We start from the raw sequence: 18,463 nt of genomic DNA on the forward strand, positions 1-18,463 counted from the left end.
GGAAGTCAGACCGCTTTTCACTCAAGTACCTAAATTGTTTTCCAATCTGTGTGAGGGTTCATGTGCATTTTTTATCGGAAAAACATATTCCGGAGTTCATTAGGAACCAATGATTACTTGCAAATATTGGAAAAAATTAAGTCTGACACATGTAGGCTTTTAAAATGTCACATAACCACTTACATGTTGTTGTTTTTTTAACATGTCCGCTGCTTGCTACAGTGAAACGTCAGTATGACGAGGCAGGGCTTATTAGTTCTGCAGCTTTGAACAGAAAGTCAATGGATCTGTTTTAAATCAATATAGTATTTAACAATGAACAGAGCTACGTATAATATAGATCAATACTAACTACATGAAAAAAGCATGATCTACTAATACTACTGCCACCGCCACCACTACCACTACTACTACTACTACTCTCCAAGTTATTTCAGTATCTCATCTGAACAGCCAATACCTTCCAATAGCAATAGGAGTAATAATAATAATAATGAAAGCAGCGGTAGCGGCGACGATGGCTCTCGCCACCCGCGCAACCGCCTTCCAACACGACCGTGTTTTGATTGCAATTGCCCCGATACTGCATTCTCCTAGACTTTATTCTTTAAACCCCCTCCTCCCTGAACCCCCATCACCTAGCAACAGAGACCCGCCGCTAATGCTGATGCTAACGCTAATGCTAAGACCACGGCACGAGAGGAAATGTTCCATCAAAATAAAAGAGGAAGAGGAAGTGAAGGCATTCATTGCGCCCCTGCTGGCCAATTGTGAAAATACACAATATCTGCAAATGCACTTTTTTCATGGCGTCTTGAGGAGAATATAATCCATGAGTTTCAAACAAATCAGACAATGTTGAGTTTTGCATAACCGGATATTACGTAGCCCTTGTCAACAAGGCGTGTTCCACGTTATCCGTCCCCGAACGCAGAAAATGTCTCCTGAATAGCGATGACGCCCTTCGCATAACCGCATCTAACGCACGTTCATCACGGCAAGTAGAGCGGAATTTCCTGATTGTTCAAACCGAAGCGAGAGCAGAAGTAAACACTCGTTCACGAGCCGGGTCTGCCATCTTGAATGTTTTGGAACGGGGGTGGAAAGCTACTTCCGTATCTCAGTGTGACGCGTTAAAACCACCGACTGGGATTGGATAAATAAATGGATTACCGACGAGTTCATTGGCTCTGACTCTGATTCCAGACCCTTACGCATTCAAACAGAATGCGGGTCAGGCAAGGTAGGGGGCGCTATGGAGTAAATTTGTTACATGGTATTAATTATTTCCACTCAGACCATAAAAACGCATTAGTGAGTGAAAACCTAGAACAAGTACGATTATGTCAAACGTGGCGGTGCCACTTTGATTCAACATGGCTGACTTCCTGTTTATCACACAGCGATGCTGTCAGGTGTGTTTTACTCGTCAAAGGTAGCTCTATCACTGTCCCAAGTCTCAAGTGCCTAGGCCAAAGATTAAGCCTTTCATGTCTTTTTCTTTTTTGAACTAGTCGGCACTGTTGCGACGGGCGTTCTCGCAAGGTCCATTTTATTGGAGTTCGGGCCGAGCCGATCGCGTCTATGTCCCCATGTGTGACATTCATCAATGTTCAGGGGGTTGAAAATGCCTGAGTTGTGGCAAAAGTTTACCATGCAAAACTATAATAATAATAAGAAACCTGGAAAGAACAATGTCTCGATCCATTCCATTCTGGAAGGCTCGAGCCAATAATAATAAGAAGAAACCTGGCAAGAACAAAGTCAATGCATAAGCCCCATATGGAATGAGATATATCCCTTATTGGCTTGAAGTGATAATATTAAACAGCTTTATATGGCAGGTGACAATGCCCTATTGCCAATTTCACTTTATATGAAAAGCAGGTGTTGCAGGTGGGATTACCTTGTGTTTGGTCAGGGGAGCGGCCGTCTTGTTTGTCTTGGAGGTCTTGTTGTTCATTGCCCATTTCCTTCTCGTCAAATGTTTTATGGTAATTTTTTGGAAGCACCGCCCCTTCGCAGTCAGAGAGGATTATGGGTTCTTCTTGGTCCGATGGTGGATGATCAGGTTTTGGAAATGGATCTGGAGCAACTGTTGATAAGAAAAAGCAAAAAATATGTATTGGCTTTCAACATTTCTAAATTTATTACCATAGTCAGAATGCATTTTAAAAAGGACATAATGAAGTAATAATGAAGAACAACTGTATCAACTCTGATAAGTCACAAAATGAGATGCCTAATCTAGTCTAAACAAAAGAGTGAACCAACACTTAAAACAAGAGGTCTAAATCCGGGCCAAGCCAGGACAGTTTTGGCAATCAAAGCATGACCTATGAAGGACAAATCAGGAATCACTTACATTTTAAGCTCTAGCATTTGGAAACCAAAATTGTCTATTTAATATATTTATAATTTATTCACATGAAAAGTTACAATCAGAGAAAAAAAAATCTGAGAAAACCCAGACACAGAGGGAACATTACAAACACCACACAAAAAGGCACCACCAGGTTTGGGAATCTATCTCAGAACCTTCTTGCTGTGGGGCAAGACTCCATCCGAATAACTCCAACTCTAAATCTGATCACAAACAACAAAAAACCTATTAACTTGCACCACAAATGGACAAAAAGATGCACTATGGATATGCGGAGAGGCACCCGCTCACAGTAAGAATGCATATTATTATTTTTTGTGTAATAAAAACCATACCATCCTTTAAGCATTTTTTCCCCCTTGAGAACCAGTATCAATCAAGTGAAGAGCGCGACAGCGTGACAACTCGACTGCTGGCGACAAAGTAAAACTGGATATGACTCATTAGTGCGGTTATTAGGCCTCATAAGTTCTCCTGTGACATCTTTAGAGCCTGTGATTGTGTCAAATGGATTGGCGTTTCCGCACGCACAGTAAAACAACTCCTCGCTCTGTAAAGATAATGTACATTTTGCAGTAGCAAGTGTTTAATCTAAACTGAGCAAGGAAGCAGAGGGAGTAGATAAGGAGGGGGCATAAATAGTCCACTAAACACCACTGTCATAGCATTGCTTTACTATATGTCAGAAGAAACTACAACAGAACAGAATAGCTTATCATAATTATTTTAATGATTCGGGAACATAGATTACCACATATACTGGAGTTTGTCTTGATAGACATAATAAAATCGGTATATTTGCATAATTATTCATCGTACACAAAACAGACAGCATTAATCCTAAAGAAAAACACACACAAGTAAGCGATATAAGAAATATTCCACCACTGTTAAATCAGTTCAATCTCGATTGAAGATCACTTTTATTTCCAGCTTGAACCTCTAGCTAAAACATTTACCTTACATTTACAGTTCGAGCCTGCAAGAGCACACCTGGCAAACTGCTTTACCAGCAACATCATTATCTCCGGCTCACATTGTTTTGCTAATTACTTGTCTGTATCACGGCGCAATCAAACCTAAACATAATAATTGTCAACAAACGCTGCATCTGTCCTTCGCTCCAGTCTGGTGCACAAAGGAGGATCCGAAACAGAACTAGAACAGCCGCTTTTCTTGTCGTAAACATATTATTCCACCTTAACTGTATTATGCTAATAGCCGAAATAAGATGACATTTTAACCATCATTTGCTAAAATGTGTCTTCTTGGTTGAGGTTCAAGTATTGCACAAAAGTGAAGAAACTGTCAAATTAAAACACCAAATTAGTTTATGGTTTTACATTGTTTACATTGTAAACGTCCAATCGCCCACCTCTACTACAAGCTCCCATTTAAAACCATTGATGAATTCAATCTGTTGAAAATGGTTGAGCAACTGTCATGTTGAAAGCACAAAATGTTAATGTATGCAAGGTTGGCGTTATGTTAAGTGGGTTTTTAATGGCTTGATAGAAAACATGTGCCCCGAGTGGTTTGGGGCAGTAACAATCAATAATAGTTAATAATTCAGTAGGCTATTACAAGTGACATACACTGGACTATGACTTAAAGCAAAAGAGCAAAAGTCAAAGCTGTTTAAAGGCAGAGGCAAATTGGAAATCTATTGGTAAAAGTAGTACGTTAGTTCAGCTTTTTGTAAATTGAAAGTAGTAATTCATGCAATAGTTCCCCCTTCAGTGAGGTACACATGCCAGAGTTTAAAAGGTGCACTGCGTACATTTTCAGACGGTTGATACACCACATAGATTATCCTGCACTATGACATAAAATGTATCTATTTATTATTGATTTAATTTAAACGGAAAAATACATTAAAAAAACAAATCTTGTTTTGAGATCCGACATGTAAATTGTCCTGGTTGGTCGTTTCCCCGGAGATAGATAAGTTTAATGCCATACTGTGAAACATTCGAGTCAAGGCAATTACGTCCCCCATGGAGATAAGCCAGTGGCGTAGAAATTATAGTGTACCTTTGTTGAGTCACCAATTCACCTAAGTAGCTTTTCCTTTTACACAGCTGTTTCTGTGCTTTTGATTTCTTATGCATTACAGACTCCAGTACAAAACCATTACATTATTTCTGCCGTGTTTACATTATCATGGCTCAAATCCGCCACTTGAACATAATTGTGCCCCTCGAGAGTGTCACACGGGCTGGGGTTAGGTCCTGTAGATTTTCCCAGCGCTAACGTCTTCCTCGGCAGCGGACATTTCGACACAAATTGAGCCACGTGCGACTTGTTAGCAGAAAAGGGGGGCAGAGAAGGGTTCGCGTGTCCCCCGACTAGCATGACATTTTCAGGGGAAGCAGTGGCCTTTTGACGAATCCAGCTAGATATAGTTGTGTATACAGGGCGAGATTGCTAATTAGCCCAGGCGCGTCCTCTCCGTCTCGCAACTTTTACTGTTTTTTTTAATAACTTTTCAAATATCTTGTTAGAATCACACCTACTGCTCGGCAAATAATAGAACTCTAAATTCAACTGGGAAGTCGGCGGAGGAACATTTACACAAGAACGTGCTAGGCAACAAGGTGACATTATACATGCGCTAAAAATAAAGGATTCATGGTGTTCTGGACTTGCAAAGTAACTAGCAACTAGAAATAATGTACTTTTTGCATGTATATTTTAAAGACTGCATGAAAGCGGTCACCTGGGGTACAATAAAATGCATTAAATAATTTGCAATTATCTGGAAATTATTATGGCTCTTTTGTTGCGTTATGCATCCTACGTCCTTGTCCGTGAGATTTAACTTAGAAAGAACTGTTTCAGGAATGGCAATCAGATAAAGCAAAAAATGCATTGGCAAAATTGTTTATTTTATAATAAGATAAGATAAGATATTCCTTTATTGTCCCACATGGGGAAATTTCATTGGTGCAACGCAGGTAGATACAGAGGTAGATACAGAAGAACAGATAACTTATAGGAAGTCTGAAAAACACTCTCAGTAGAAGATCTCCTATAAATAAATAAAAACTCCCATAGACAAATAAATAAATAAATAAATAAATACCATTGCATGTGATCCCGACAGTAATTGCACATGAATATGTGTCACGACAGCACATAGATTGCACATGAATTTCACAGTAATTGCACATGAATTGCACATGAATTTCACAGCAATTGCACATACGACAGAATTGCACATCAGTATTAGGTTAGGTCAGTATTGCGAGTGTTCAGTACTAACAGTTTTTGTTATATAGTCTGACAGCAGCAGGAAGGAAAGACCTACGGAACCTTTCCTTCACACATCGAGGGTGGATCAGTCTCTCACTGAAGCGTGTCCTGCAGGGGGTGACACTCATGGTCCAGCATAGATGTGAATCTAGCCAGGACCCTCCTGTCCCCCACCTCCTGCACCGAGTCCAGAGCACAGCCCAGGACGGAGCTGGACTTCTTGATGACTCTGTCCAGCCTCTTCCTCTCTCTCTCTCTGTGATGCTGCTGCTCCAGCAGGCCACACCATACAGGAGGGCCGATGCCACCACGGAGTCGTAGAAGGTCTTCAGGAGTGGCCCTGTCACTCCAAAAGACCTGAGTCTCCTCAGGAGGTAGAGCCGACTCTGGCTCTTCCTGTACAGTGCGTCTGTGTTATGAGTCCAGTCCAGTTTGTGGTTCAGATGAACACCCAGGTACTTGTATGAGTCCACTCTCTCAATGTCCCGTCCCTGGATGTTCACTGGTGAGGGGGCAGTGGGGTGGTGTCTGCGGAAATCCACCACCATCTCCTTGGTCTTCCCCGCGTTGATGAGGAGGTGGTTTCGCTGACACCAGTCCACAAAGTCCTGCGCCAGTCCTCTGTACTCCGCGTCATCGTCGTCCGTGATGAGTCCGATGATGGCAGAGTCGTCAGAGAACTTCTGCAGGACACAGCTGTCCATGTCATGTCTGAAGTCTGCAGTGTAAAGGGTGAAGAGAAAGGGCGCGAGGACAGTGCCCTGGGGCGCCCCCACACTGCAGGTCCGAGTGTCAGACACACAGTTCCGGGCTCTCACAAACTGGGGTCGGTCTGTGAGGTAGTCCAGGATCCACTCTGCCAGGTCATACTCCACACCAGCCGTCTCCAGCTTGTCCCTCAGGAGCAGCGGCTGGATGGTGTTGAAGGCGCTGGAGAGATCGAAGAACAGGATCCTCACAGAGCTGCCAGGCTTTTCCAGGTGAGAGAGAGAGCGGTGCAGCAGGGAGATGACGGCGTCCTCCACTCCGATGCCAGGCCGATATGCAAACTGCAGCGGGTCCATGGCTGAGCTCACGGTGGAGCGGAGGTGGTCCAGGATTAGCCGCTCCAGTGTCTTCATCAGGTGGGACGTGAGAGCCACTGGCCTGAAGCTGTTGAGGTCTTTGGGGCGCGGTGTCTTAGGCACAGGTACCAGACAGGAGGTCTTCCAGACCTGTGGTACCACCCTCAGCTTCAGGCTCATGTTGAAGACATGCTCCATAACTCCACAGAGTTCATCTGCGCAGGACTTAAGGAGCCTGGGGCTGATGCCGTCAGGTCCTGCTGCCTTCCTCACTTTAATCCTCTTCAGCTCACTCCTCACCTGTGCTGCTGTGACAGTCAGTGGTTGGCAGGGGGACCGTGTGCTGGGGAGATGGGTGAGTCCAGGCGAAGTGGGGAGCTGATGGTCCGGGGCAGATAAGCGAAGAGGAACAGATGCAGGGCATTGTCCAGCTGTGGAAGAGGGAGCATGCAGCTGTGCAGGGGGAGGGGCGGGTGACCGATCAAACCTCAAGAAGTGAGCATTTAAATCATTCACCCACTGTAGATCCCCCTCTGTCTGGGCAGGGGGGATTTTGAAGCCCGAGATGGTTTTCAGGCTCCTCCACACTCCCTGAATGTTCTTTTGCTGCAGCTGCTCCTCCGTCCTCCTCTTGTAGCCGGCCTCAGCCTGCCTGATCTTCCTCCTCAGCTCCTTCTGCACAGTCCTCAGCTCCTCCTTGTTCCCTGACCTGAAGGCTCTCTTCTTCTCCTTCAACAGAGCCTTCAGTTCACGGTTAATCCATGGCTTGTTGTTTGGAAAACACCGCACCGTCCGGGAGGGAACAATGTTCTCAAAACAGAAGTTGATGTAGTCCGTGATGCACTCTGTGATGGTGTTGATGTCCTCCCCATGTGTGTCATAAAGCTCAGTCCAGACAGTGGTGCTGAAGCATTCCCTCAGAGCCTCCTCGCTCTCAGCAGACCACATCCTCACCTCACGGGACACCACAGGCTGCCTGCGCACGATGGGTTCATACACAGGCCTCAGATGTACAAGGTTGTGGTCCGAGCTGCCCAGGGGAGGGAGGGGGGAAGAAGAATAAGCCTCCTTGGTATTGGCAAAAAACAAGTCCAATGTTCTATTCTCTCTGGTGGAGCAGGTAACATACTGGGTGTATGTTGGTAGAACAGAAGAGGGAGAAGCGTGGTTAAAGTCACCAGAGATGAGGAAGAGAGCCTGTGGATGCTGTGTTTGCAGCCTACAAGTGCAGGAGAGCAGTGCTTCACAAGCATCTTCACCATTGGCAGACGGGGCCACATAGACTGCTATCAAAATCACATGTGAGAACTCCCGGGGCAGATAATATGGCCTCATGCCAATAGCCAATAGTTCAATATCCTTGTTACATAGCTGCTCCCTCACTGTGCAGTGTTCGGGTTTGGACCAGCTCGTGTTCACATACACCGCCAGACCTCCACCTCTTTTCTTCCCGGATTCTCTCGTTCTGTCTGCCCGCAGCAGATGAAAATTGTCCAAACCTACAATAGAGTCTGGCATTTCTGCTGTTAACCAGGTCTCTGTGAAAATCAAGACGCTGCTGTCCCTATAAATCCTCTGGGACCGCATGAGGCTCGCTATTTCCGTCATTTAACGGAAATAATGGAAATAATAATGGAAAGGTTGGAGATTTTTATGCTGCTGCTGCTGTGTCCTTGAGCACGATGCTTCATCCACAGTGCTTGCATGACTGTGTTAGGGCTTAGACTCAAGACAAACCTTCTTGGGCTACAAAGGACATTACTTGGAAACAGTACCTAACACATACAATATGAAAAACAGTAACAACAAAATTGTACTGGTAAGCAAAAATAGCAAAATATTTAATGGAAGTTAACTGGGTCATATTTCCACCAATTCTGTAATAGGAGTGAATGAAAAATACTACAAATTGTAAATAAATGTTTTTACTCCTTTAAATAGTGCAATTTGTCCATAGAAGTTAGTGCGTGTTGCTGAGAATTTGTTTTTACTTTGTCTTGTTCGATGGATAGGTTGGGGCATGGATTAGCATCTGAATGACCAGGGCTTCTCCGGCCCCATGGCTTCAAGACACTATTGTTTATGACCGATAAGTAGAAGCTAAAGCCTCCATTTCTGTTTAAAGATGGATTCTTTATTTAACAAAAATGGCCTCCTTAACTCCTGTTTCAAAGAATCTTCACCTAACAGTCTTCAAATGAGTGGTTTGTGGTTTTAAGATGAAGACACTGCATACCCAGTGATGAGGGAGCTGCAGTCAGCTAACAATAGAATTTATATAGCACATTACAGGGCTGAAGATTCGTTTTTGGGGGAAACTTAAAAACAGTACTAACAAATAGATTAACAGGACAGGCTATTATCAGAGGTTTTGGCGGTGGCAAGGGGCAAGGGTTGGATAAATATCTCAGAGTTCTAGACTAGATCCACAGATGGAAAATGACTCTTGAAAGTTGAAACATCTTTTCTTTTATTTTTCTTCCAAAATAGTGTCCAGTTGACTTTTTTTTTTACAAAGTAAGAAGTATCATTAAGAAGGCTGATGTGTCTCCTTTACTCATACAAAGCTGGTTACAAAAGCCTAACACCATTACAAAACACATCTTAATATCCATTGTCATATTCAATAAACGCCTTTTGATTCCTAACACTTTCAGACCTTGAGATTACTGCATCTCATTGCACGCCCTTTAATCAAATTGTGCCACGATTATTCACCTGTGAAGTCCCCGAAGTTGACAGTCTGTTAATGTCGACATAGAAAACCTGATTACCCACACAACCCCGTTTGACATCTGCTACAACTTCATCCACTGTTATGAGAAAGTGCAAGCCTTAAAAGAAATACCTGGAGGACTGCCCACATGGAGGTTTTTTATGTGGGCTGAATCACCAAAGATGGCACGCGTCGTCACAAAAGAGGAAGTAATAATCGTTGACACATTAATTAAAAAACAGGTCTCATCAGTGGATACGGCGCTAGGCTAATGCAATCTGATGTAATTAATACCAGTTGTTGACAAAAGGGCCAGTGCAACTTTACACAGCTAACTTTACTTAGTACATAAATGTAGTTCAATGCATTTGACCTGGAATAACCTGTAATAATGTTGAATAATGGCAAGCAATAACATTCTCAGTATCTCGGCATTCAATGCAGACACAGTAGACAAGTTAAGTGTCTTGCCCAAGTACAGCAGTACACAACTGTGAGAGATTGGATCTGACCAACTGAGCAAATGCAATGAGAGGGATTCAAACCAGATAAGTGGACAAACCCTCTGCAAAGACGTAACCCTCAGGCCCTCCTTAAAAAAAGAAAAAAAAAAATATCTTACAGCCATTTTTTGATACGGGTTCTACTTAAAAGGCGTAATGGACGATTTTTTGGCCCAAATCTGAGTCTCATTTCCTAGTGGCGTGGACTGCCAATTAGTTCTGCCACGTATCAATCATAGAACTCACCTACCGCGCACCTGCAGCCTCGTCGGCTCATCCCCAGGAGAGCAGCACGTTTCCCCGTGGCTAAGCACATTGATCTACCATAATATAGTTCCCTCAGTGTACAGGACAAAATTAAGAGAGAGAAAGACTCAGAAGAGACGGCAATCTACGGGAGACGAGAGATGCGATGTGATCCGTCGCGCTAATAAACAAACGCAATTCTAGCCGCAATGCTCTTGTGCAGGTCCGCAAGGGGGGAGTGCGCATGCAACAAACCAAAAATATGGGTTTGGTTTGTTGATCATTAATGCATTTCCTCTGCATGAACACAAAAAAGTGGGTTCATTTTCATAGTTTTACACTTCGAAACGCCTGCGTGTCAAAAAATGTCAGGTGTCAAAAAAATGAAATATGCTGTATTTCCCATAAAAAGGATGTAACGTGATTTTGGCAGGGTTTAACCTGCAGCTCCCAGACATCCATGTAAAATATGGCTTGTCATTTTTTTTTAACAATGTCACATGCCATTTTTACTCATGCTTAGCATTCCAAAATGCAAAAATTTGATTTTTTTTGTTTTAATCAAGTGCAAATGCTGTGAATAAAAAGTAGGTGGATCAAATGAAAAATACTGAAAACTACAACTTCATAGTTCTAACGTGAGAATGATGACGAATGATGAAAAGGTGGGATTTGTTATATTTTAATTAAAGGAAAAATAGAGGATTTTTTACCAATTTGGGAACTCAAGCGACTTTTTTAAAAATGTGCATGCGCACACTCATCCCCACCCTCCTGTTGTTTCCAAGAGGCCGCCTACCATCAAACCTTGTGTGGAAGCACGCAACAGCCCCGCTGCTACACAGGCGTTTGTCTATTAGCGCGACGGATCGCATCTCTCGTTTCCGCAGATTTCCGTCTCTTCTGAGCTCGAACACAGTCTTTCTCTGTCGTCATTTTTGTACTGTACACTGAAGGAACTCGCTAAACACACACCGGCATATCAACCACGCAGAGAAACCATTACGTCATAAGGCGCTGGTACAGCTGGCAGCCCGGTGTAAACGCTCTCTCTTCTTTCTCACACTTATTGTGCTTTATCTCCTATATTTTGTAAATATAGTTAGTATATTTTTTCTATTTTACTGTACGATAGGGACACGCGCTGGAATAGTTTTTTAATTCAACTGTTTTTGACTTTTTTCGGCTGGATTTGAGCGTTTTTCGTTGCGTTCGTTGTGTTGTTGTGACGTGAGCTAGCTCCGAGCGAGCCCACCAGCCCCCCCCCCGCGCCCTCCGGCCGCGCTAAAGTACGGCGTGTCGTCGGTACACGTTTATATACACGTTTATATGAAAGAGGAACTTCACGAACGATCGGGACACGCACTGGAATCGCTTTGAATTGACTTGTTTTGACTTTATTCGGCTGGATTGAGTGTTTTCGTCGTGTCGTTGCGATGTGTCTTGGCTCTGAGTCCCCCGGCTCCGGCCCCGCCCCCGGCCGGCGCCGTACCGCGTTTACACAAAGGAGGAACTCATGAAACTGCAGAGAACAGTCGTCTTACCCGGAGATCGTCACGTTATCCCGTCGCAATACTGACCTAACCTAATACTGATGTGCAATTCTGTCATATGTGCAATTCATGTGCAATTCATGTGAAATTCATGTGCAATTCATGTGCAATTACTGTGAAATTCATGTGCAATTCATGTGCAATTACTGTGAAATTCATGTGCAATCTATGTGCTGTCGTGACACATATTCATGTGCAATTACTGTCGGGATCACATGCAATGGTATTTATTTATTTATTTGTCTATGGGAGTTTTTATTTATTTATAGGAGATCTTCTACTGAAAGTGTTTTTCAGACTTCCTATAAGTGATCTGTTCTTCTGTATCTACCTCTGGATCTACCTGCGTTGCACCAATGAAATTTCCCCATGTGGGACAATAAAGGAATATCTTATCTTATCTTATCTTAAACCAGCCAGAGAAACGTGCTGCTATGCTGGGAACGAGCCTGTAGGTGTGCAGTAGCACGCAGGGAATGATTGACACGTGGGAGACCTACTCGGCTGTCCACGCCACGAGGAAATGAGACTCAGATTGGTCGCGAAAAATCCTCAATTATTCCTTTAAAATGTGTAAAATTACAGTTACCAGGCTGTGTGCGCAGCTATTCTAAACACATCACTCCTGGAAGGATTGGACACAAAAGGCAACTTGATTTATTTGTCCATAAACTGATCAAAATAATCCAAAATACCCTTCTTATTTAAAATCGAGCAGAGTATTTTTATTGGACTATATACTCTATTATCTCTAAGATTTGTTCCATCCAGTTTCAACAGAAAACATGACAGTAGAATATTGTTGAATTTCCATTATTTTTGATGGCTACAAACACCTCATGGTACAACAGACTGATCATCATCCTTCTACATCTGCTGCGGCCTGTTTTATTTCACTTCAAGTCCAAATCAATCACGGAATGTCTCAAAACGTCTGTGGAAAAAAATAAAGAAATCCTTATCTCCAAATCACCGTCAAAAACTGCCACACAGAACGTCAAGCGCATTGTTAGCGGCGTTCCTATTGTCACACGCTTTACTTTCTTGGCTGAAAGATTGAAGTAGAGAGATATAGTCATGAATCCAGTTGTTTCTTTTTAGCGGTGGTCGTGTCATTTTCCTATTTAGCAGGTTGTTCAGATGTGAAGTGACTGTGAACGCGGAGAGGTGATAGAAAGGCGACGTGTGATTGCTGCTGTTATTGAGCATCTGTTAAAAGAGCTGGGATTGGTTAAAATTAAATGTGATAGTTGAGTTATAAATATTGGTGTGGTTGAACTGTGACGTGTTTGTTGTTGGTACAAGTGAGGTGCAAATATGCCTGAGTACATCTTAAAGTTACAATAATAGAAGTTGGTAATTTGAGCTTTGGCAAATTGCATTAAATAATAATAATGCATTGGCTTTTCTTTATGAGACGGGCCCCCACCCCGGCTGTGTTTAAATCCAAGCAGAAGACTATATTTTTACCAGTTTTTTAATATTTGAAATGCCATATTAAAATGTATTTGTTATTATTTATTTATTTTGACAAACACCATTTCATATTTTTATAAACTGTATTTATTTATTTTGTGTGCGTTTTTAACATTGTAAAGCACTTTGAATTGCACTTTGTACGAATTGGTTGATTGATTTTTTTACACATCTCTGTTTGTGAAAGAAATATCTTAACTTCTGATCCACAAATGTTGAATCTCATAATTGGCTCCACAAACCTGACATTCATTTTATAGCTTAAAGTCCTTTCAATTGACAACAATCACGTCTTGGGGGTGAATAATGGCCCCGCTCCCTGACGCTATAGAGCTCGGGATCAAACATCAAAAAACGACCTTGATTTTTGGCAGCAGTGCAAAACATCCAGAAATACATTAGCCAAAACAACGGTAAAAGGTAAACGAGTGTAGTGGAACAACGCAATAAACTCCTGGATCACTACCGGTAAATACATTTTGTATTGAGCATCTTAAAATTCCCATTTGTTTTAACATTAGGCTGGCAGATTTTGTTTCTATCCCATGCTCAATTGTGAACAAATAATTGCCCTTTTGTTCATTTGTGCAGACAGAGATGATGTTCAACTTTGTGCCAGTCTTGCTTCATGTGGATAGGCCCATCAGACAGCTAAACAGCAAATTCTACCATAGAATTCAGAGCGGTTCTCAGCTTAGTTTTAAACTATATCGAGTCTGTGTGAATAACTCCCTTACACACCACATTCACTCATACTTAAGGTGGGTGAAGTGTCTTGCCCAAGGAAATAACGACATGTATCGGTATAAGGTAGCCATCAGCTATGAAATCTGCTATAAAACCACATTTAAAAGCGGAAAGTTTTGTGACAGGCTGTGACAAAATGACAAAAATTCCCAAATATCATGCATCTCCCTCTCGTGCACACACGTCTTTAGCTTCCATTTTCCATTCCACCAAAAATCTAGAACAGTATTTTATTTATAAAAATCAAATTTGAGAACGGGAGTTTTGGTGACACATGTGCCAAAATCAGTGCGAAAAATCTCCACTAAAAATTATATTTCAGTGTATTTTTGGCATTTATTTTCGACATTGCCTTCCAACCGTCAACACTTAATAGACCCTTTGATTGACCTCAGATTTTTTGGGACCAGGTCAAAACAACAACCCCTCAATGTCCCATACACACACACACATATCTGTTGCCAGGTACAATCACAGGCTGTCAGAAATCAGCTCCAGTAGCTCAACTTTTCACCAACTTTTGTGCCAGACGTGCGCCTCATATGTAGGCGCCTAGATTCGCTTTCTTCCACACTCCCCCTACCTCCTAGCCTCCTTGCTTCCTTGCTGCCTGACAGGTGCGAATTATTCTGTGTCCTTGTCATCTGCACCACGAGTGAGGGAGAGAGGGTGAGAGGGGGGAGAGAGAGAGGATGAACAGAAGGGATGGAGAGGGAGAAACACAGAAGAGAAAGATAGACACATATAGACAAAGGGAGGGAGAGAAAAGGGAATGAGTGAGTGATTGAATGAAGACAGAGGGATGGTATAAGACGGTGAGAGAGAACGGGAGGGTTAGAGAGACAGATAAATGGGTAGTGAGCATGTAAAAAAAGAGAGTAGGGTGAGAGAATGATAGAAGGGAGAGAGATGAAGAACAAAGAGAAATGACAAGGTGGAAAGAGAAGAGAAAGGGATGGAAGGGTGAAGAGTGAGGAGAGAGAGGTGAGTGAATGGATGGTGGAAGGAAAAAGACAGGGAGAGGGAAGAAGAGGGGAAAAGGGGAGAGAAGAAGAGGAGAAGGGGAGAGAGTGAAGAGAGTGAGACACAGTGGGGGCAGTGCATTGCTATTATAGACTGTGGTTTGGCCTCCTCCATCTTTCTCCATCAGCCGACTCCATCTGTTTGAATCTGAGACGCTGCTCTGAAGTATTATGTCAGCACACTGCGCAGATTCATATTGACAGGCAGCAAAATAAAGCACTGGACCGGCACGGGCCTCGAGAACCTCATTTATACCAAGAAATAGATAAAGATGTTTTTATGGTAGCATATTTACATTGAGCAGGTTAAACTGACTGGAATCGCAGAAAGAAGGTCCTGGGTTTGATGACCAGACAGGGCTAATCTAGTTTGCATGTTCTCCTTCTGTGTTTTATAGTTTCCCCTTAGTAAAGAACAGAGGGTGTGAAACGGACATTTTCAAAGCACCGACGTACTGAATACAGGAAAAGAAAGATGACTCAAACATACATGTGTCAGTTTAAGTACAACTGTGAGAGAGTACGTGAACAATTATAACATGGTTAAAAGAATCAAATCCATTTAGCCTAATATTTCTATTTCTGATATTTAAATTATGAAGTTTCTTATTATGAAGGTTTTATTAGACAGGATAGCTCAAGGTAAAATGGGGACGGGAAAAGGGAGGACATGCAGCAAACTGTCAGAGCCGAGATTGGAACTCACAACACTGTAGCCTGTTGTATAATCTAGTCTGGTATTTTATTTTATTTTTTTACAGAAAAATATAAATGTAATATGGACCCATTTTTAAAATAATACATTTAACCCAAGTTAAAAAAGTTGATTAACATGTAGTCATATAGTACAAGTCAAATTGTTAACCTTATTATGAGCATTAAGAATGTATCGATGCTATTGATCAGTGGTCCCCAAACTTTTTGACTCGAGGGCCATGTTGGGTTCTAAAATTTGGCCGAGGGGCCGGGCCAGGAAAATATGGTGTGTTTGTGTGAACTAATGAATTACTATAAATTACACGCAATATTTGACCTGTAACTTGTAACAAAGCAACAAATGCAAGGCTCAATGTGCAAATTGTTTTCCAAATGCATTAAATAATGATTAATTATCTACTGTCCACAAGAGTCTTCTTCAGTGTGTCAAACACTTGCTCTTCCTGCTTGATTGGCCCCGGTGGCCGTTTGTGGTGAATTTTATTTTCTGCGGGCCATAGATTTTCGTGTGCGCGCACTAAGTGCGAGCAGTGCACTAAGTGCGAGCAGTACACTAAGTGCGAGCAGTACACTATGTGCGAGCAGTGCACTATGTGCGAGCAGTGCACTAAGTGCGAGCAGTGCACTATGTGCGAGCAGTGCACTATGTGCGAGCAGTGCACTATGTGCGAGCAGTGCACTAAGTGCGAGCAGTACACTATGTGCGAGCAGTGCAGTGCACTATGTGCGAGCAGTGCACTATGTGCGAGCAGTGCACTATGTGCGAGCAGTGCACTATGTGCGAGCAGTGCACTATGTGCGAGCAGTGCAGTGCACTATGTGCGAGCAGTGCACTAAGTGCGAGCAGTACACTATGTGCGAGCAGTGCACTATGTGCGAGCAGTGCAGTGCACTATGTGCGAGCAGTGCACAATGTGCGAGCAGTGCACAATGTGCGAGCAGTGCACTATGTGCGAGCAGTGCAGTGCACTATGTGCGAGCAGTGCAGTGCACTATGTGCGAGCAGTGCAGTGCACTATGTGCGAGCAGTGCACTAAGTGCGAGCAGTACACTATGTGCGAGCAGTGCACTATGTGCGAGCAGTGCACTATGTGCGAGCAGTGCAGTGCACTATGTGCGAGCAGTGCAGTGCACTATGTGCGAGCAGTGCAGTGCACTATGTGCGAGCAGTGCACACTTAGAGGGAACAGTGCCATCTATTGGGGAAATGTGGCATTACAGGCGAAAGGTAAAATAAACGGCCAGCCACAGTATCGTGAGTTTGAATCCCGACTCAGACATTTGCTGCACATCCTCCTTTCTCTCTCATAATTCTCCTTCCTTTCTTTCTCATTCAATCTATTGTCTAATAAAGCCTACAGGAAAAAATAATAATACTTTTTAATATAACTTGGACAAGCTTGGCGGGCCGGATAGAAAGGCCCAACGGGCCGGATGTGGCCCGCGGGCCGTAGTTTGGAGACCACTGCTATTGATGCTACTTAATTATGTCTTTTTAGGCCTGATATATCTCTCAATTTCAAAGTTAAAATAAACCTATTTAAACTTTTTTTTAAATCTTTTTTTTAAAGATTTTATAGCCAGGTTCCAATTTAGGGCAGTAGCTTGGCTGAATACTACCCAAAACATATCAATCATGTGCTCTCTTGGTGCTTATTCTTTGGGTGATCATGGGAGGAGCCTACAACATCTGTTTGGTGAAATGCTGTGCCTGATTAATGCGGTGCAGCCACTTCTGTCAGAGACACTTGTACTGTCGGACCATTACTGTGTCTGCTTCTTGCCGCCTCCTGCTTTGACACAGACAAAGAGAAGCAGACGCGGGGAAAAAGCTGTGTGATCAGGTCATGTGCACGGGACACATCTTATGGGAGGAGTTTCAAGCCTTTATTTGACTGCATGAGATTTGCTCGACTCCTTGGCACCATTAAGACTAGGCATCGGTCCCGTTATGAGACCCAGTTCGGTACACATCCCTATTGTCCACTGTACTGTGTGTGTGTGTTCTTTCTTACCACTGGATCTTGGCCCTTCACAGATCTCGCAGTAAGGAAGGAGTCCACTATTGGTGTAAGTACAGGCTTGACAACTCCACGCTTTGCCAGAATGTTCACTTGTCACCAATCTTCGAGGAGTTAGACAGGAGACGAGCGGACTTTTAGAGCCAGTCCCTGCACAAGTCCCCCTCCTCTTTGCCCCAAATCGAGATAGAGGACTTGGGGTTGCCTGCGGAGTCTTAAGCTTCTTATGTTGTGGGGCAAAATCATCTTCAGGTGCTGCTAGGTTCTCCTCTACATCCAAAATTTCTTCAACACTTGGAGATGTTTTGTTTGATTGTGGTGTAGACCCATTTTCGAGGCGTTTCCGCTTCTTGTCCTTGCTTGCATTAGGCGAGAAGAAGGTACGTATATCGTGTTGCTTGTCTTTCTCAAACTGTGGAATTGAAAAATGCAAAAAGATTCATATATAAGGCTTACATTTTTTCTGTAATACCAATTACATTGCCCTAGACTTGTCACATAGCAATTACTTTATAGCCAGTAGAAATATCTGTATGCAAAACCTTAGTTAAATACAAACTAGGAAGGAACAACCTGCTATGAAATAATTACTGGTTTCGGTTGTCAGGGGCACCAAAATCCACCTTTCACTTTCAAAATGCGAAGGCTAGAGTATATTTTGGTGACAATAAGAAAAGCGTCCTTTTAGAACATGTACCGTAAGTGAACTGAAGCTTGTGTAATACCTTTTCAAATGTCAATAATTACAAAACTAAAGTAC

At 42.9% G+C, this 18,463-nt stretch overlaps 1 protein-coding gene across 1 annotated transcript in view; it reads right to left on the reverse strand.

Annotated features, from left to right (window-relative positions):
- The window catches only part of zranb3 (zinc finger, RAN-binding domain containing 3), a 174,101-nt gene that overhangs the window by 82,971 nt on the left and 72,667 nt on the right, over nt 1-18,463 (reverse strand). The window contains exons 14-15 of the mRNA XM_072449783.1: nt 17,698-18,115; nt 1,907-2,095 (exon numbers count right to left, since the gene is read on the reverse strand). Coding sequence (XP_072305884.1) covers nt 1,907-2,095; nt 17,698-18,115 — 607 coding nt within the window. The remainder of the gene's footprint in view (nt 1-1,906; nt 2,096-17,697; nt 18,116-18,463) is intronic.

The sequence above is a fragment of the Eucyclogobius newberryi genome, unplaced genomic scaffold (genome assembly GCF_026437365.1).
Source record: "Eucyclogobius newberryi isolate DKJ021-1_F unplaced genomic scaffold, fEucNew1.0.hap1 SCAF_1, whole genome shotgun sequence".
Classification (NCBI taxonomy): Eukaryota; Metazoa; Chordata; class Actinopteri; order Gobiiformes; family Gobiidae; genus Eucyclogobius; species Eucyclogobius newberryi.